This window comes from Populus trichocarpa, chromosome 9 (assembly GCF_000002775.5).
Source record: "Populus trichocarpa isolate Nisqually-1 chromosome 9, P.trichocarpa_v4.1, whole genome shotgun sequence".
NCBI classification, from domain to species: Eukaryota; Viridiplantae; Streptophyta; class Magnoliopsida; order Malpighiales; family Salicaceae; genus Populus; species Populus trichocarpa.
The window spans coordinates 8,506,540-8,523,306 of NC_037293.2; the positions used below are offsets into that span (position 1 = coordinate 8,506,540).

A 16,767-nucleotide genomic window follows, 5' to 3' on the forward strand; every position below is an offset into this window, starting at 1 on the left:
TGTTTGTTTTTACTTCACACAAAAGTGTATTTAAAAATTTTATTTTTTAAAAAACAAAATTTTACTTCAAATTATTTTTTTAAAAAATAATTTTTACATGTTATTTCAAAAATAATTTTTAAAAATAAAAAAATTATTTTAATATATTAATTTTCAAACAAAAATTACTTTAAAAGACATTCTCAAACACTCCCTCGAGAATAGTTCAGCCATGGTTATGTGCTTGTGGGAAATAATAAAAACTTAGAAGTCATTCCTGATACTCTAATCTCGATCCCCCCATATTTTCCCCTCAAAAACTAACTTTCTACGCTTATATAGATGGAAAAAAAGAAGAAGAAGAAGAAGAGGGGGATGGAAAATGAAGAAGATTGGAGAGTGCAAGATATACTCGCATGCTGGGTCAAGATCCTTGTTCCATATTCCTTGAAAGTCAGCCACCTGAGTTCCAGGGCGTGAACTAGAAAAAAGCAAGTATCGACCAAACTTGAATAGAAACTCCACTGAGGAAGGATCTTCATCAGATTCAAAGACTTTATTCTCGCCACAGTTGAAACTACAGCATCTTTGTTCCCTTTGAAATGTTAGGATTGTTGCCATTAATGTGCAGCAATCATCAATGGACGACACTGTCCATTGACAAATGCAGCAGCTGGAGCTGGAGCTGCACCAACCATGTGCAAACTACCATTATCAAAGAAGGCTGTTGGTGCAGCCACCATTGTTGAAGATAAGCTGGAGTTGGTGGCCACCATTATTGACAAAAGAGCAAGAGGAGCTACCATGGATGCCTATAAATAGAGGCACACGTTAGAGAGCAAAATGAAAGAGAGAGAGTGTAGCCAAAGATGTGAGAAATATAAGAGAGAGTGGGCTACCAAGAGCAGTCAGCAGTAGCTACCATTGCAGCACTGAAAAGAGAGAAATAGAGTGAAGTTGAGAGTTGATAAAGAGGGGATGATTCCTCCTCCTCTATTGTTGTAAATCTTGTTCTCTCCCTATATAATGCAATGGCTTCTCCCGTGGATGTAGGCGGTTTGCCGAACCACGTTAAATATTATGTCAGTGTGCTTAGCCTTCAATTGGCAAATATCAGAACATCACCGGTCAGAATTCCCTACATGAAATCCTTAACCACTGAAGGCATAAGATTCTTGATCTCTAAAACCCCATCTCCTATCTAATTCTAGCAGAACTCTTCTCAAGCTGCAATGAAACGTGGTGAATATGAAATGTGTTTTATTGAGTTCATTGCTTGAAGAGACTCAGAAGTAGGATGTTTCTTGGAATCTGAACGATTCAAGAAGGGCCCTTCAAAGATGAAGCTACCAGTAGCAACCTTCAACTTCTTGCCATCCATAAGACGTGCCACAAGCGCACCAGTACCAGTCTGTAAACCAAGAACAGCAGTGAACTTCATTCCCTTTGGATCATCATTTGGTCATCCTTTTTCCAGTCAAATTCCTTCCATTACAAGTTGATTTTGATCGGTTATGTGCATGATTGTTGTTTCTGGTACTGCTTAAACCTTTTGTTGTTGCTTCTTTCTTTATGCACAATGATTAACTGATTCTCTCATCAATCCTTGTTGTTGCTTCTCTCTCCTATCGAGAACCCACCAAATTCTCAACAAAGAAGAGAGATATCTATCTCTTCTTTTTTTTATTCTCGAACAAACCTAGAGTAACTGCCGCCATAAATTTGTTCATAGATAGTAACTGAATCTTTTGACCGAATGTGACCCAAATAGCCTATCTTTTGTCCCGGTAGCCATTGCCAACACTGGTGACCTGATATTTGTCATATTCGATTGAATGCCATGAATGGAAATTGTAATATTCGATCATCTTGAGAGACCTCATTTCAACCATGGAGTTACCAAAAAAGTGGAGAAATTGCAGCATCAACTTAAAGTCTTTTTTTTAATGAATATTTCTGGTAAAAAATCTTTAAATAATTAGATATGATAAGTTGTTTCCCATCAACATCTACTTGTTAATGCAGAGAAGATCAGATATCACTGAGCATAAGAGAAACGATTTCCTCCTTTTCCTCTTTGCCCTGATCAACCTGGAAATAAACAAATTCTTATACGCTTTGCGATTTTTAGATAATGTCAACATCAGCAAAAAGTCACCCTTGCAGTCAAAATCTTACGGTCGATGCCTTTAATTACTGAGTGAACACAATATTTTGCTGTCAGCAAGAAGGGACTGTTGCAGAACCTGCTCCCATATAAAGTCTCACCATGTAATTATGGTGGCAATTTCATCTCCTTAATTTCCAGGCCCAGAGAATGCCTAATTCATACAGGAATAAAATCAGTGTTAATGGTATCAATAGAAATAAACCTCATGGGACTATTTTAATTACCTTACAGGCTTAGAATGTACCAGAAAACTCACAAAATCAGATTTTGCAATCCTCAAAACTAATCACCTACAATGAGCCATTTGTTGTTCTATTCATACAAGGTAAAATCAGTACAAGCTCATGGTTAAAAACCTCAGTTTTTTGTTTAAATGTACCGAAACACTTGTTTTCTACTATCTTCTGAAAGTGACACTTGGGAGTACCGTGCTAACACAGAAGAGCCATGTAGCCATACGGCACCTCTGATCTCAACTGCAATTCATGTCGGCTGATAGTTTGCCTCTTCCAAAAGCTTCATCATTCTCATTAGTCCGAAAATGATTCATTACTCATTGAATGTGCCTCGGTCTGATCTTTGAGTGTGAGGTCCTTGGGGAACTGGTGCAACCGGGGATGTTACTGATGCTAAGGTGCTGAGTGCAACATGGTTAGTATTGAGAAGCAGCAGCGTACCATGATCAGCATGATCAGCTTTGTAAAAAGCCTCATCGTTCCCATAAAGCTTAAGTGATTCATTACTCACTGGATTTTCTTCTGTTTCATTACCGAGTGCAAGGTCCTGAGGAACAGGTGCAATCGGGGATGTAGCTGATGTCGTGGTGAGTGCAACATGATCAGTATTGAGAGACAGCGGCATCTCATGATCAGCACGGTATGTAGTTTTTACAAAATCTTCATCATTCTCATAAAGCACAAATGATTCATTACTCACTGGAAGTGCTTCAATTTCATTACTGAGTGTGAGGTCCTCAGGAACTGGGGCAATTGGGGATGTAGCTGTTGCAGCAAGTGCAACATGCCTAGTGTTGAGGGGCAGCGGTGTGTCATGATCAGCACGATGTATACCCACAATCCTGCCATCCTTGATCTCCAAGTTCACTTTTTCATAGGAAAAGAGACAATGTAATTAACTAGGGAACATAAGATGATATCAGTGATTTCTAATTCTCATAGATTAATTTCTGACCATAAAAGCATATTTCCGTTTCATTGCTTAGAATAGATAGTTAGGAAGATGATGAATTCAAATGAATTTCAAGAATATGAGATTGTTTGCTGTTCAAAATATATCAGATTCATCCGATTGAACCGACTGCAATATTTTTTTTTTTTTATGAATACCTACTACAATTATTTTGTTTAATGAGGTGTAATTATCATACATATCAAACAGATTTATCTTGAGGAGCCAACCAGAAGTTAAAATGCTTATGAAAGGAGCCTCACTATCCGTCCAAAGCAAATCAACGACTTCTCCTTCCCTTCTCCACATCGATCACTCCTTTCAAGCACCATTTGCGTATTATAATTTTTTTTCTTGCACAACAAGTATAAATTCAAGAAAACAAAGACAGGGTTCTAATATAAAATTAAAGAACACATAATCTTTTACATATATATCAAAGAAAAGGTAGAAACAAGAGGAAACAGATATGATTATACAGAAGCTAATTAATTAAAGTTGAATTCAAGATCAAGATTCTCACACATGAATCTGATACAATCACTCAAATAAATTAAGTCAATGCCGTTATCAAGAACCAAGAATTTCAAGGAAAACATTAAGAATTCATATAACATTTCAACTGCATTACACCATCACTATTTGAATACAAGAACCCACAAAAATCAATAGAGTGGCACAAATAAGAAAAACAGTCAAAGTTTAAAGAACAGAAACCAGTAAAAGAAACTGGAAAAGAACTAAGCACCTGGATAAGAAAACCACCAGAGTGTGAAGAGGCACAGCAACACAACCATGGGAATAGCATGAATCCATTTGTCACTCATCATATTGGGAATGCGAAGACGGCGAAAATAGCCAGATCTCTTTTCCATCCTTCTTGGTGCATATTTCATTTCTCGAATGTGCTTTTCTACCTCGATTATGTAATCCTGATCCTGAACAAGTGCTCTACATAAGCTGTTTATTGGCCTCTGCTGCATTTTTCTCACGGATAAAGAGACTAGAGAGAGACTTTTTGTTTTTTTTTTTTGTTTTTTTTTGTGTAGAGGGTACAGGAGATTAGAGAAAAAGAAGAAGAAGAAGAAGAAGACGTTTGGGCTTTCTTTGAGATCTCTCTCTCACTCTCTGTCTGCTAGTTAGTTATAAGAGGTTGTGGGATTTGGCTTCGGTAAGTTACAGGATTTATAACGACTTCTTGTTTTAGGCGGGAAAACTTTGCACGTGACTAAGACGGTGAATGAGGGCTAATTTGGTCTTTGAAAAAATTTGGCCATGAAAATTGACATGAAATATAGTAAATAAGAAGAACAATGCCGAAGAACAGAAGATTTTTCTTAAACTAAAATCATGGTAGACTTCCAAAGAATCTGTAGTTACTTCGCAGATTTATCCACGAACTATTAATATTTTTGTTGTCAAAGAATTACCTAATCTCAACATTCGACAAGAAGCTGCTGATGGGAGAGGGCATGTCTTAATGCATCTCAAACTTTCTATTGAATGTCTAGTAGACTCTATCAGGTGATAGATTTGATTTCACTACAGTTCCTCTATAATGTAATCCTTTAAAAGAATTCTGAAATTCTGTTCGTTAGACCAAAGCCCAGCTTCGCGAAGATCGCCTTCCTTCCAGCATATATTGTAATTGTCGGCTTGCCTCGTTCCTTCAGTCCTTTACACAACCATCAGCCCACTTATCCTGAGGAAGGGCGGGGAGTAAGTGCAGGTCTTCTGCCGTGCTCTCGACTAGCATTTCTGCGATTGCTGCTGGAAAACTGAAATGGAAATAAAAATTGAAAAATTATGAGAAATGTCAGTAAATTACGTTGTCGTTGACACAAAGTGTCCACAACTTAATTTTGGATTCTAACTTGTTATCAGGAATTCATGTTTTGTTAAAGTTTGCATATAGAACCGATCGATGATTGATTGCACTTTCATTGACAGAAAAAAGAACGCATATAAAACATCTCCACGTGAACTGATGAGCTAAACAAAAACAATCTTTTTACATTAATCAAGATTGAGCAAACATTCTCTTACATCAATCAAGATTGAGAGCTGAAACCACAAATACCATAATCAGCTACAAAAATCCATTTTGAACTGATAAACATGATGTTCTTTTCCCGATAGTACCTCATTAAGTAGAATTTCCATATCTTGAAACGAAAGCAACATCTTTTATATCTAGTAGTTCCAAACGCAAAGTCATATTCATTAAGTAGCCATTAAGTTGGAGAGTTTCTGATGCAACTGTTAGGATATTGCCATTTGTGGCAATATCCCACCACCAAGCAAGTGGAAGCATCATTAGTGCCGCATTTGGTGGCATGGTTTAAGGCTTTATTGGCCCCTCCATGTTGACAAATGTGCTGGAGAGGCTCACCATGTTTGCCTATAAAAAAGGCATGTTTTGGAGAGCAGTGAGAGACAACGTGAGTGTGTGAAGAGAAAAGAAAGAAAAGGAGAAGAGCTGCAATGGCAGCAGCCTTGTTGCCATTGCAGCAGCTGCAACAGAAGTGAGCTGGGAGTTGAGTAGAGTGGATGTAATCCTTCTTTTTTATGTATTTATTGTATCCTTTCTCTATCTCTAATAAAATGAATCTCTTCTATGGATGTAAGTAATTTGCCGAACCACGTAAAATATTGTGTCAGTGTGTTTAATTAGCTTCCAATGAGCAACTATAAAAACATCACCGGTCGGAATCCACAACAGCAACACCACCCCAAATCATGGCACCAAGTCTGCCATTCGCAATCGGGATGGCATCCGTCCAATGCTTAGCTGGCCCACTAAAGGTAACCTTCAATGGCCTAGGACCTTCTCCACTGTTATCCTCCATCAAACTCGGACTCCACCAATCTTTCTTTGTAGCAAGCTGCAGCAGAACCCATCCCTCATCGTCCGTTCATTTACTATTTTTCACAAACACAACAGGGTAAACACTGAAAGCTAAAAGGTTGTTGTAACTCCTTATAAGCAAGTGCCTGAGGCAAGGTGTGAAAACAAGCAGCGCAAATCAATGATGTTGCAGTGTGGACGACGATATGTGATCTACCTTTTTTGGTACTTAACTTTTTAAAGGGGTTGGTTTCATTTGTCAACACTTTATAAGCAAGTCCCTGGATTTCAATCCCATCTTTATCCTATCGGCACTTGATCTATTGATGATAGCTATGTATATAAATCTCGTCTCATTTACAGACATATCTAAGTTTTGACAAGACAGATTGTATCAAAAATCTTTTTCTAGTAAGTGCTGCGGGGCAAGGCATAATCTCTCCCACGAGAGAAACTACATGGATTGTCTTTACCTTGTTTTTCTTGCCCCGTTAAGCAGGTGGTGAATAAGTTAGCATTAAATGGGTCTTTTAGATTTGGAGATCATACAACAATTTGTTTACTCCTGCGACGCACACGAGGTGCATGAGGGCTGAGACAGATTGTAGCGGGGAGGTACATATGGGATTCGTATTTATTGTGTCAGATATTGTTAGCAATAATACTTTTCTTTTTGACAGAAATTGCTGGTTCATATCTGATTTTGTGTGTAAATGCCCTGTTGTTCAAGGGAGAGAACATGTTATGTAGCAGTACGCTACTCATAACTCATCATAGGAAACGTCACGTTTTCTTACCTAAATACACTGACGTTAAGAGGACTTCACTTCTCTTGAATCCCTGTTTTCTTTCTTACATATGAAGGGAGATGATTTACAATCAACTTTCTTTTATCTTTTTGTATCTGCAGATGATTATGCTTGGTCCATTGTGGGTCTCAAGGCTAGAGTGTATAGTCATGGAACTCTTTGTAAACCAATCGAGTGCTCTACACGATCCTTAACAAAACTCGTAACATAATGACTTTTTTTTCATTACTCACGTTCGGGAAGAAATTTTTTATATATATATACCACTGCACGATTCGACGCAAAAGATCTGGGTTTGAATTGTCATTCGATCGGAGCAGGAGATCCTGTCAATTATGAAAATCGTTATCAGCAAGTGATTGCTCATTTTTCATTTATTCTTTAATTAATTCATAACAGTACCATCTAAGTCAAAAGGCAGATCTTCCACAAGACTGCCTTTTCTCTATACGGCAAGAGCCATTAGTTGGTTGTAAGAGGCTGTGGGATTTGGCTTCGGTTAGTTTCAGGTTTTATGATCTATGAATGTATTTAGCCAAATTTGTCATCACTGCAGAGCAGAAGATACTCAAAGGTCTCAAATTAAGGCTAATTTGCTTCTTTACTGGAGACCGGGTAGCAACCCAATAGGAAACAAAAGGAGAATGAAAAAAGAAAGTAGAAGTCGTCGTAGATGTATTCATAAGAAAATGTGTGTTTGATATATTTAAAAAAAATCGTAATTCATAGCCAGATTTATCACGGAATGTCTGAATAATATTGTTCTAAAGATACTTATCTCTACCTTCAATAGGAAGTTGCTGATGGAAGAGCGTATGTCTTTATGCATCTCAACTGTCTATTGAATGTGTAAACTCTACCAGGTGATAAGTTTGCGTTCACTATAGTTCCTCTGTAATGTAATCGTTTAATAGAATGATGTTCCTTCGACCAAAGACCGACTTCATGAAGATCCCCTTCTTTCCAGCATACATTGACTGTCACCCCACCTCGTGCCTTCAGTCCTTTCACGCAACCATTCGCCCACTTATATCGAGGAAGAGCAGGAAGTAAGTACAGGTCTTTTACGGTGCTCTGGACTAGCATTTCAGCTATTGCTGCGGAAAAACTGAAATGAAAACAGATCACAAAATTAAGAAAATTGCATGTAACCAACATTATTGATTTATTAGTAATAACCGTTCTCCAAATCAACTTTTGGATTCAACTCCTCATCTAGAATTCATACATTGTTCAAATATATGCCGTCCTATAGGAGACATATTAAGGAGGGTCGCGTAGAAACTTGGACGGAGACCTCTCAAAGGTCATTGATCATTTCCAACGTAGATATGTTATAAGGTGATAAAAATATGTAATATCAATTATTTATAAAGCTCATATCATTTGAACATGAAACTGGATCTTCTTCATCACTATGAAAGTTGACCCTTTTGTAAGTTCAGCCTTCTACACTCCTCTAAATGGGTTCTTAGGGTGCAATGAGAAGAACGTTCAAAAAAATATTGTTTCACAGGCATTTGACGTCAATCTTCATCCCAACAAGGTCAACTATTGGTCCTGTAATCCATACTTTCTCTTCAATCATTCCATGGCATTGATATGCCGATTACTTGAAAGTCAAGCCAGGCCACCATAAATAAGCTAGATACAAATAGAACTAATAATTACTTGCACTTTCAATGTCACAAAACAGTGTTACCTACCCAAAGTTGGCATCGATCTGGAAAGGAGGGTGTGAAGTGAAAAGGTTACCATATAGCCCTCCTTCATAATTGCTTTCATGATCTGGATCCACTAGGTCAAACAAATGTTTAACCATCCGATATGCATGTTCACTGTTGTGAAGGCGTGCCCACAATGCAGTTTTCCATATAGTTGACCATCCTGGACCTTCGTCTCCTGTTCATGCATTAGGCAAATATACAGACAAATTGAGATTGCTCATATAATGCCACAACTGATGAAGTTCAGAAAACATGCACACCTTCAAAGAATGAACTTGGGTAAATGAAAGTCACCCAAACATTTCTATAAGACAATTACCACCATAATCAATGGAGAAACATAATACTCACATGCATGTTTTGAATTTTAAATTGGGTATAAATAGAGTAGCACTTAATGCTCCAGCGCCCAAAATGGCATGAAGCAATCTCTACACAAATCAGGCATTGCAAGGGCAAATGGAAGCTAAGATTCTTCCTTTTCTTTTTAACATCTTTTTTTGTGTGTGGAAATACCACTAAACCAAACTGCACATTTAACTATCAATTATCTATCTAGTATATTGAGTCGGTAGATAATACACCTCTTTTATAAAGGGTATAATCTGCAGCTTTACAGAGGTCCGGAGTTTTCTCAACAGTTATTGTATGCCCTGGAAACAGGCCAAAGAGGTGTGATACATGTCGATGATGAATCTCTGGATCTTCAAAATCCACGGCCTGTCAGAAAACCCAAAATAATTTATCATGTCTGGCACCTATGCAAACCAAAACTTGATTATTTGTTCTAGATATTTTAACTTCCAGGAAAAAAAACTAAGAAATTCAAGCCAAGATACACACCCATTCCATAATGGAACCATCCCTAGCTATTCTTGTTGGTAAAAGCCTTGGCTGAGCTTCACGGACTTTTTGAACAATTTCATCCTCGTTTTTCCCCAAAATCTGATGTATATTGTAAAAACTTATTAGTAGACACAATAGAGCTAAAAGGAATAAATGACCAAGGTATGTTAGAGAAAAACAGAAATAAATGACCAAGGTGTGTTACTGAGAAAAAAAAATACACCTCAGCAGCAGAAATAATTGCAGAAAATACTTCTTTTATGATTGACATGTCCATGGTTGATGAATAGCTCACACTAGCAGGTTTACCATCTGGATCAATAAACATGTGTTCTGGAGAAGTTGATGGGTTAGTTTCTAGATATCCTCCACGTCCTTCAATCAACCAGTCCAATAGAAACAATGAGCATCCTTCCAACAACGGGTATGCTTTATTTTTTAGAAAATCCTAATTGAGCAGCAATGAATTAGCAACCATTTACTGACTAAAAAACTTGTAGTACATGTAGTATTAAAAAGCTATATACAACTTTTTTCTCCAAAATGAGTAGTGACGTCTCCAAGAACATGCATGTATCCTGGATGATGCTCTGTTACCACACATGAATTATTAGGGAGAGGAAAAGTTATGGAAGTAGTATAAAAATGAGACCTGGAGTGATCAACATTTTCCTTACAACAGCAAATCTCAAGTCAACCACCTTGAACTTGAGTAATAACAGAAATTTATATATTAGCCTAGTCTCGTCACAGGTATTCTATTCATATGAAAAATAATTTAAGTAACTTGTTTGTCACTTGCTTTAAGTGGACACAAGTGATGACTACTACATTAAGTGCAACTATCCTATCTAACAAATTATACATTTCCGTGAAGCAATGATGCCACTCAAACCCTTCCCTGAAATGTTTTAATCAGTTAGTAAACGCCAGGCTTAGTAGACAAAATTTCCAGTTTGACATGTCTGGTCATCCAACACTTTCTTGTACATGTCAAGTATTGCCAATTATCCACATTAGTAGAGACATGTAAGTTGAGTTATGAGTTGGGAATCAAATATCCTAGGTTTGATCCAGCGCCTATCAATGTATGAGATTTGTTGATAAATAGCAAGTGGTTAAACAACATCAACATCAAACTCTCTTGTTTCTGTAAATTAACTTACTCCATGACAAGGGGATCAATTGTACTTGGTGCAAAATGACCATATCTTTGATATATCCTTAAGGATCAATCACTCAAAGAAGTGAGGCCTTCCCTCTTTACGTTTTATGTTAGCATACATCTCATTTGTATCCTAAACTCAAGTTTGAATCTTACTTTGTCCATCGTGTAAGTATAATGCTCCCACAAGTGTGTACAGAGCCAAGCCCCTCCCATTGGCCACAAAGCCCATACAGCTTGACCTCGATCCGGAGATGTTTTTGCCCAAATGTCAGATACTTGATGTGCAACCCAACCTTTAGCGTCATAGTTAACCTGCAATATTCAGCACTGAATAAGAGAATTTACACATTCAAATGTAAAAAGGTTGAGTAAAACTACAGGCACACTCTGTTACCTGACATCTCTTTTTACTTCAAGATTCAAGCATCAAGAAGACACAAAAAAAGCATGCAGTTGGTTGAGAATGGAAACTATTCTTAATAATTTGTGACTGGATCAGGGTCCAGGTAGGGTGGGGGGTCATGCTGGTTTTGGACTTTCCATCTGATTGCTAAAGGTAGATGCACTTAACTGACTTAAAGTATGATTGTCAGAATAAGGAGAAACTAAATTCTCCCTTCTATAGGATCACAACAGCTGCTAATCACTGTGTGCACAAATTTAAGGCTTAAAAACATTTTCAGTACTTTACCAACAAGCTCACTGCCGAGTGCCAGATTGCTGAGCTGTAGGATCCATGTATTTCTAACATTACTTCAACTTGAAGAAAACCCGGCCCAATGAGAAAACATGAAGAAACAGAAAATTTTTGAAAGGCTTTAACTACGAATAAGTGAGGAAAATGGAAACCTATTTTTTGCAAACATAAATACATGGACGTTTAGAGTGTTTTGAAAGGCTTCAACTGTAAATGATTGGGAAAAAGGAAACTTACTTTTGCAGTCTTACTCCCATTGATTGACAGGGAGGAGATGTACTCAAACAAGGGATCCTGACACTCTTTTAGATTGCAAGGAAGGGCAGGCCAGTAGTTCATTTGTAGGTTTATGTTCAAGTGTTGGGCACCACTGAAAAATAATAAAAGATTATCATCTAAACAAAAGATTTCGACATGAATAGCTGCAGGAAATTTGAGGTGTCATATTTCTTTGGTATGTTATGCAAATAGGAAGTGCTTTAAGCTGGCATGCTAATGTGCAGGGAGGGAAGTGAAATACCATTCCTCACAATGCTCACTTTATGTTACTTCTCAATCAACTCCTATGTCCATCTAAAAACCCTGGCTCTGTGCAGAGACCTATTAAATGAAAGTCTACAATACCTTTGTGCAATTCAAAGTATTATGGAGAAAACATGAGGGAAAAATTTTGGGATGCCATCGGCTTCTTTGGGGCAGCAAAGGAAGAAGGAAAGGCAGAAAAAGGTTGAAGTGAGGAAAAAACTTTCTGTTAGGGGTATAGAAAGATATCATTTTCACCCACGATTGAAGACAAACCAACATCAGCAGCAGTACTCTCCCAACTCCCACTTAATATCCAAATTTTTATTTTTATTTTTGGATAACCATGTTTTCGTACTTATACCAAATCACTTATTACATCAACCCTCCTCATGCTGTTGGAGAAGAGAAAATATTTTTAGACTCGACAGATAAAGCACTCATCTAGAATTTGGGTAATCCAACATTTTCCTAGTTCTCAGTGCACACCAACAGCTAACAAGACCCTGAAATTTTACACCAAATACCAATGCAAGTTCATGTCGATGAAGGAACACATGCACATGTATGATAACAAAAGGGAAGAGTTGAGTACATACTACGGGGCAGATAATGCACAACATATAATGCAATTAAAATTAAAAAGGGAAGGAGGAATGCTGAACATACTCCCATGGTGGTTCAATATCCTTGTTCCATATACCCTGCAGATTTGCCACCTGAGTTCCAGGCCTTGAACAGGAAATAAGCAAGTAACGACCATATTGAAATAATAGCTCCACCAAGGATGGATCTTCATCAGTTTTGAAGGATTTCACCCTCTCTGCAGTTGAAACTGTATCGTCTTCACTTCTCTTGAAAAATAAATCATTATTATTTGCCATATGCTTCTTCATGTGCAAAGGCTCATTTCCTGAAACCCTCTTGGAGCTTTTTGAAAGCTGGAGTGAAACACGATGAAAAAGACTCTGATAATCATCCAAATGATGTGCATATAGATCAGTATAGGACAAATTGTTTATTGACTTTAATGCACTCAAGGAGTCTGAAGTAGGGTCCTTCTTGGAATCTATAGGCTTAGTGAATGGCCCATCAAATGAAGAAGAAGACACTAAAAGCAAAATAGCCCAGTCTGAACCTTCAACCTTCAACTTCCTGCCATCTAAAACATGAACTACTCCTCTGCTATTACTAATCTGTAAATTGAGAATTGCTGTAAACTGAATTCCCTTTGGATTGTCATCTGCATTCAGTTTTGGTGGGATCCTTTTACCAGGACAACTTCCTTCCATTATAATCTGATTTTCACCTTTAACATATGAATAGTGATGCATCTTGCTGTCTAGATATACTGTAAATGATACAGACCCTGATTTGCTTCCAGAAATCTTTGTTGCGATCACTTGATTAGGATTAGAAGCAAAGTATTCCCTAGTATATTCTACATCCCCAACAGAATATTTTACTCTGGCGGTTGCAGTATCCAAGTCCAGCTCCCTGTGATATGATTTCTCAACATATTTGAGATGGGAATTATCAAATTCTAGCTTGATATCACCAAGTAGTTGGTAAACCTTCAATAGCAGAAATTAAACATTAGGACAATAACTTTCACAAAATCCAAACCTTAGTGGAATGTAGATATCAAGATGAAAAACAAAATCATTTTAATAATCAGAATATAAAGCTTGTTAAACATATCAATTATGAAGTTGTCCAGAAATTGGTAGTGCTTTAGCAAACAAAGAATATAGGAGCCGTCACAAGATTTTAGGAGAAAGCATTACAAGGCCAAGCCAGAGCATATGTTGCTGGTTTGAGGTTAGGAAAATCCAGACTAAAGCATCAATGCACCAGGAACCAACCCAGGAAGTCCTAATCACAATGATCTGTTCTTGGCTATGTTCACACTTAACCTTCCATCTTTATTCTATAATTAAAATAATTTCTCAACTCTCAAGGCATTAACTGATCAGTATAGCAAATTTTATTTGTTTGCCACTTAAATCAGCTGAGATTTTGATGCTTGGGAGGTAGTGCAGGATGACAATGAGCTTAAACTCCACACGTGGTGGCAAACCAACAAGCATTATATTGTAAGACTCGTTGATAAAATGAAAAGGTAAATTATGCATAAGGATGATACATACATCAGAAGGATCGTGGGACAGCTTTTCTGCTGCAGTTGTAGCATCAGCATACTGGCCATTATCGACAAGTTTTCTGACTACCGAGAGGGCTTCTGGGGCGTGAGGATTAGTATAATTTCCTGGAGTCCCGGTCCAGAGTGTATCCTCTACAAAAGAATCCAATGCAGTGAGCTTTACTCATTTTGCGGGCAAACACACGTGAGAAAGGAGAAAAGACAAGGAGCAAATTCATCATTTATCAAACAACGCAGAAAATAACAATGCAGCAGTGATCTATAAATCCAGATAAGACTATTGCATTTCACTCCCTCTATATGGTCATAGAAACATGAAAATAAAAGAAATTCAAACTTCGAGCACCAATATTCTAAAGAAAAACACAAGACCTCCAATTCAAATGATCCCACTTCTCGTGAGAGAAAACTGAATTAACATAATGCATAAAAACCTAAAAACTTCGCCATTATCCTCTTCTTTTTGTCAAATTTCCTATCAACTAACCAGAAACATACATTTAAAAGGCATGATCATAAAGCTATCGAAAAATGCTATTTTAGAGGCTGTAATATTCAAAATAATGAACTAAGCAATATTTACAAGCTAATAAACCAGGATAAGCACTGAAAGCACAAATGTCATGATCATTTACTGAAAGTAATAAAAAAAAAAAAGTCCACTTTTATTCGTAACATTAAGTAGAAACTCTCATATTTTCTTGACAAAAGCAACATCTTTTATAGCACCCAACAAAAGATCATTTTAAATATCCATTTGAGGCCAAATATTGAACACAAACAAAACCAATCTAAATTTAGCAATCCAGCTTCCCTTGACCTATTACAAACCCCCAACCCCTTTTTTTAATATAAACAAAACGAAGCACAATGAGGATTGTTTTTGTTTTGTGGTCACTCACCATTAAGCTGAAGAGTTTCTAATGCAACACCACCCCAGATCATGGCACCAAGTCTTCCATTCCCTATGGGAATCGCATCCGTCCAATGCTTAGCCGGCCCATTAAATGTAATCTTCAACGAACTAGAATTCTCTCCATTGTCGTCATCATCCATAAAACTGGAGCTCCACCAGTCTTTCTCAGTAGTCCGGCGAACAAGAACCCACTCCTCATCCTCCATCACGTCTATGGAGTGTTGTAATCCTTATTTTAATTTTCGTTTTCCACCAAAATAAGAAACCAACTGAAAACTTTTCTTGTTTAAGGTGAGAGATGGGTAAAAAAGGTGTGAAGAGTGAGTGATTGAGGAAAGCAGCATTGAATGCAAACAGCGTGTAATGTTGCAGTGTGGGGTCCATGTGATTTCGCAGTGTTTTGCAACAGACTTTTCATTTCCTTTCCGATTATTTATGCCATGTACCACGCGGCGCGTGGACATGGGGACAGAGAAAGGGATCACGGGAGAAACTACGTACATTCTTTTATTTGTTTGTCGGGCGGTAAGTGAGATGATGATGTTTTTCTTAGGTTAGGTTAGCAAGACAAGTTTTTAACTATTCTTGCTGCTGGAGCATGGAGGCGGTGAAATGTCCCTAAACAACAATCTCAATTGGGTTTCTAAACAAGCTGTTGATATTTGTTGAACAATAACTATTTTAAGAAACACGCAAAAACTTTATCCATGGGGAATGCAAGATTTTGGGATCATAAAACAATTTTGGTTTAGTTTTCATAAAACAATCTTTCTTTCGAGCAATGCATTTAACGGATGCAAATTGAAAGGGAATCATTCTTTACCGCCATGATTCATGAATCTAACAGCGTTTTGAAAGGAGAAACTATATGCCATTGTCTTTTTCATGGATATGATAAAACAATTTTACCTTTCTTCTTCTTTTTTGTTTTTTTTTGTGTGTGTGTGTGTGTGTGTGTGTGTTAATCTTTTTTGAAAAATATATCTAAGGTTATGCATTATAAATAGTAATCAATCTATTAAAATTTGGGGAGTCTTGATTTATTTATTTATTTCCTCGCAACGAGTAAGATGAAACTATTTCAAAAAAATAAGATTTCAAGGAGGCAAGATATCTAGGATGTCGATTGCCGTGCCTTTGCCCAAAGGGACAGGATATGCTATTAATAATGAAGTTTGTAAGCACGTGTTTTCTCGTTTTCAAAAATTCACGACAAATTAATAACGCTAATTAGTGGTGGTTGTTTTTTATTTAGTTTGGTTTTTATTAAAAAAAGAAATTAAATTGAAATTTTAAAAAAAAAATTAAAATTGGTTCAAACCAACCGGTTTCAGTTCGGTTCGGTTTTTTAAGATAAAAACTGGTTCAAACCGGTTTGGCTCAATTTTTTTTGTTTTTCCCGGTTTTGCTCTGTTTTTTCCAGTTTGGCTCGGTTTTTTTCGGTTTGGGTTCGGTTCGGTTCGGTTTTTTCAGTTTTAGACTTATAAAACCGAACCGGTTGGTTTTTTCAAAATTTAATCGGTTTAATCGGCTTTTTTTCACAGTTCGGTTTTTTCAATTATTGTTTTTTCAAGTCTTTTAATTTTCTTGATTTTTCAGTTTTTTTTTCACCCCTAACACTAATCAAGCTGAAAGCAAATACTATATTCAAGACATTACCGATTGATATTTATAAAAAAAAAAATCTAAAAACATGATATGACACTTTGAAGTTATTATTTTTTAATTTTTAT

At 37.0% G+C, this 16,767-nt stretch overlaps 2 protein-coding genes across 6 annotated transcripts; both read right to left on the minus strand.

Moving 5' to 3' along the window:
* Nucleotides 1-2,336: 2,336 nt before the first annotated feature.
* Nucleotides 2,337-5,597, minus strand: LOC7490312 (uncharacterized). 3 transcript variants are annotated; one of them, XM_002313120.3, is made up of 3 exons: nucleotides 5,480-5,597; nucleotides 4,086-5,115; nucleotides 2,337-3,252 (listed from the first exon to the last, which is right to left on the minus strand). In XM_002313120.3, exons 2-3 carry the CDS (start codon nucleotides 4,318-4,320, stop codon nucleotides 2,699-2,701), a joined length of 789 nt encoding a protein of 262 aa, XP_002313156.1. In that variant the 5' UTR covers nucleotides 4,321-5,115; nucleotides 5,480-5,597; the 3' UTR covers nucleotides 2,337-2,698. The 3 variants fall into 3 exon arrangements, with proteins under 3 accessions (XP_002313156.1, XP_024464806.1, XP_052311621.1); XM_024609038.2 differs by having other exon boundaries at nucleotides 5,384-5,591; XM_052455661.1 differs by having other exon boundaries at nucleotides 4,086-4,594; nucleotides 4,768-5,591.
* A 2,042-nt stretch (nucleotides 5,598-7,639) lies between these two features.
* LOC7490074 (alpha-L-fucosidase 2) lies at nucleotides 7,640-15,483 on the minus strand. 3 transcript variants are annotated; one of them, XM_024609036.2, is made up of 10 exons: nucleotides 15,021-15,481; nucleotides 14,105-14,250; nucleotides 12,624-13,528; nucleotides 11,670-11,802; nucleotides 10,889-11,047; nucleotides 9,863-10,015; nucleotides 9,565-9,666; nucleotides 9,306-9,441; nucleotides 8,701-8,896; nucleotides 7,640-8,102 (listed from the first exon to the last, which is right to left on the minus strand). In XM_024609036.2, the coding sequence occupies exons 1-10, from the start codon at nucleotides 15,238-15,240 to the stop codon at nucleotides 7,781-7,783; spliced, it is 2,472 nt and encodes an 823-aa protein (XP_024464804.2). In that variant the 5' UTR covers nucleotides 15,241-15,481; the 3' UTR covers nucleotides 7,640-7,780. The 3 variants fall into 3 exon arrangements, with proteins under 3 accessions (XP_024464804.2, XP_024464803.2, XP_024464805.2); XM_024609035.2 differs by having other exon boundaries at nucleotides 9,791-10,015; nucleotides 15,021-15,478; XM_024609037.2 differs by lacking the exon at nucleotides 9,863-10,015 and having other exon boundaries at nucleotides 15,021-15,483.
* Nucleotides 15,484-16,767: the final 1,284 nt, after the last annotated feature.

Excerpts from the sequence above, each read along its gene's own strand:
- LOC7490312 (XM_002313120.3), bottom strand. The coding sequence starts at position 4,320 with ATGCAGCAGAGGCCAATAAACAGCTTATGTAGAGCACTTGTTCAGGAT. Across the intron at positions 3,253-4,085 it reads CTGGTGGTTTTCTTATCCAG|TGAACTTGGAGATCAAGGAT; the intron begins GTGCTTAGTTCT and ends CCTATGAAAAAG.
- LOC7490074 (XM_024609035.2), bottom strand. The coding sequence starts at position 15,240 with ATGGAGGATGAGGAGTGGGTTCTTGTTCGCCGGACTACTGAGAAAGAC. Across the intron at positions 11,803-12,623 it reads GATATTGAACCACCATGGGA|TGGTGCCCAACACTTGAACA; the intron begins GTATGTTCAGCA and ends ATTATTTTTCAG. Across the intron at positions 8,103-8,700 it reads CAGATCGATGCCAACTTTGG|TTTTTCCGCAGCAATAGCTG; the intron begins GTAGGTAACACT and ends TTTTCATTTCAG.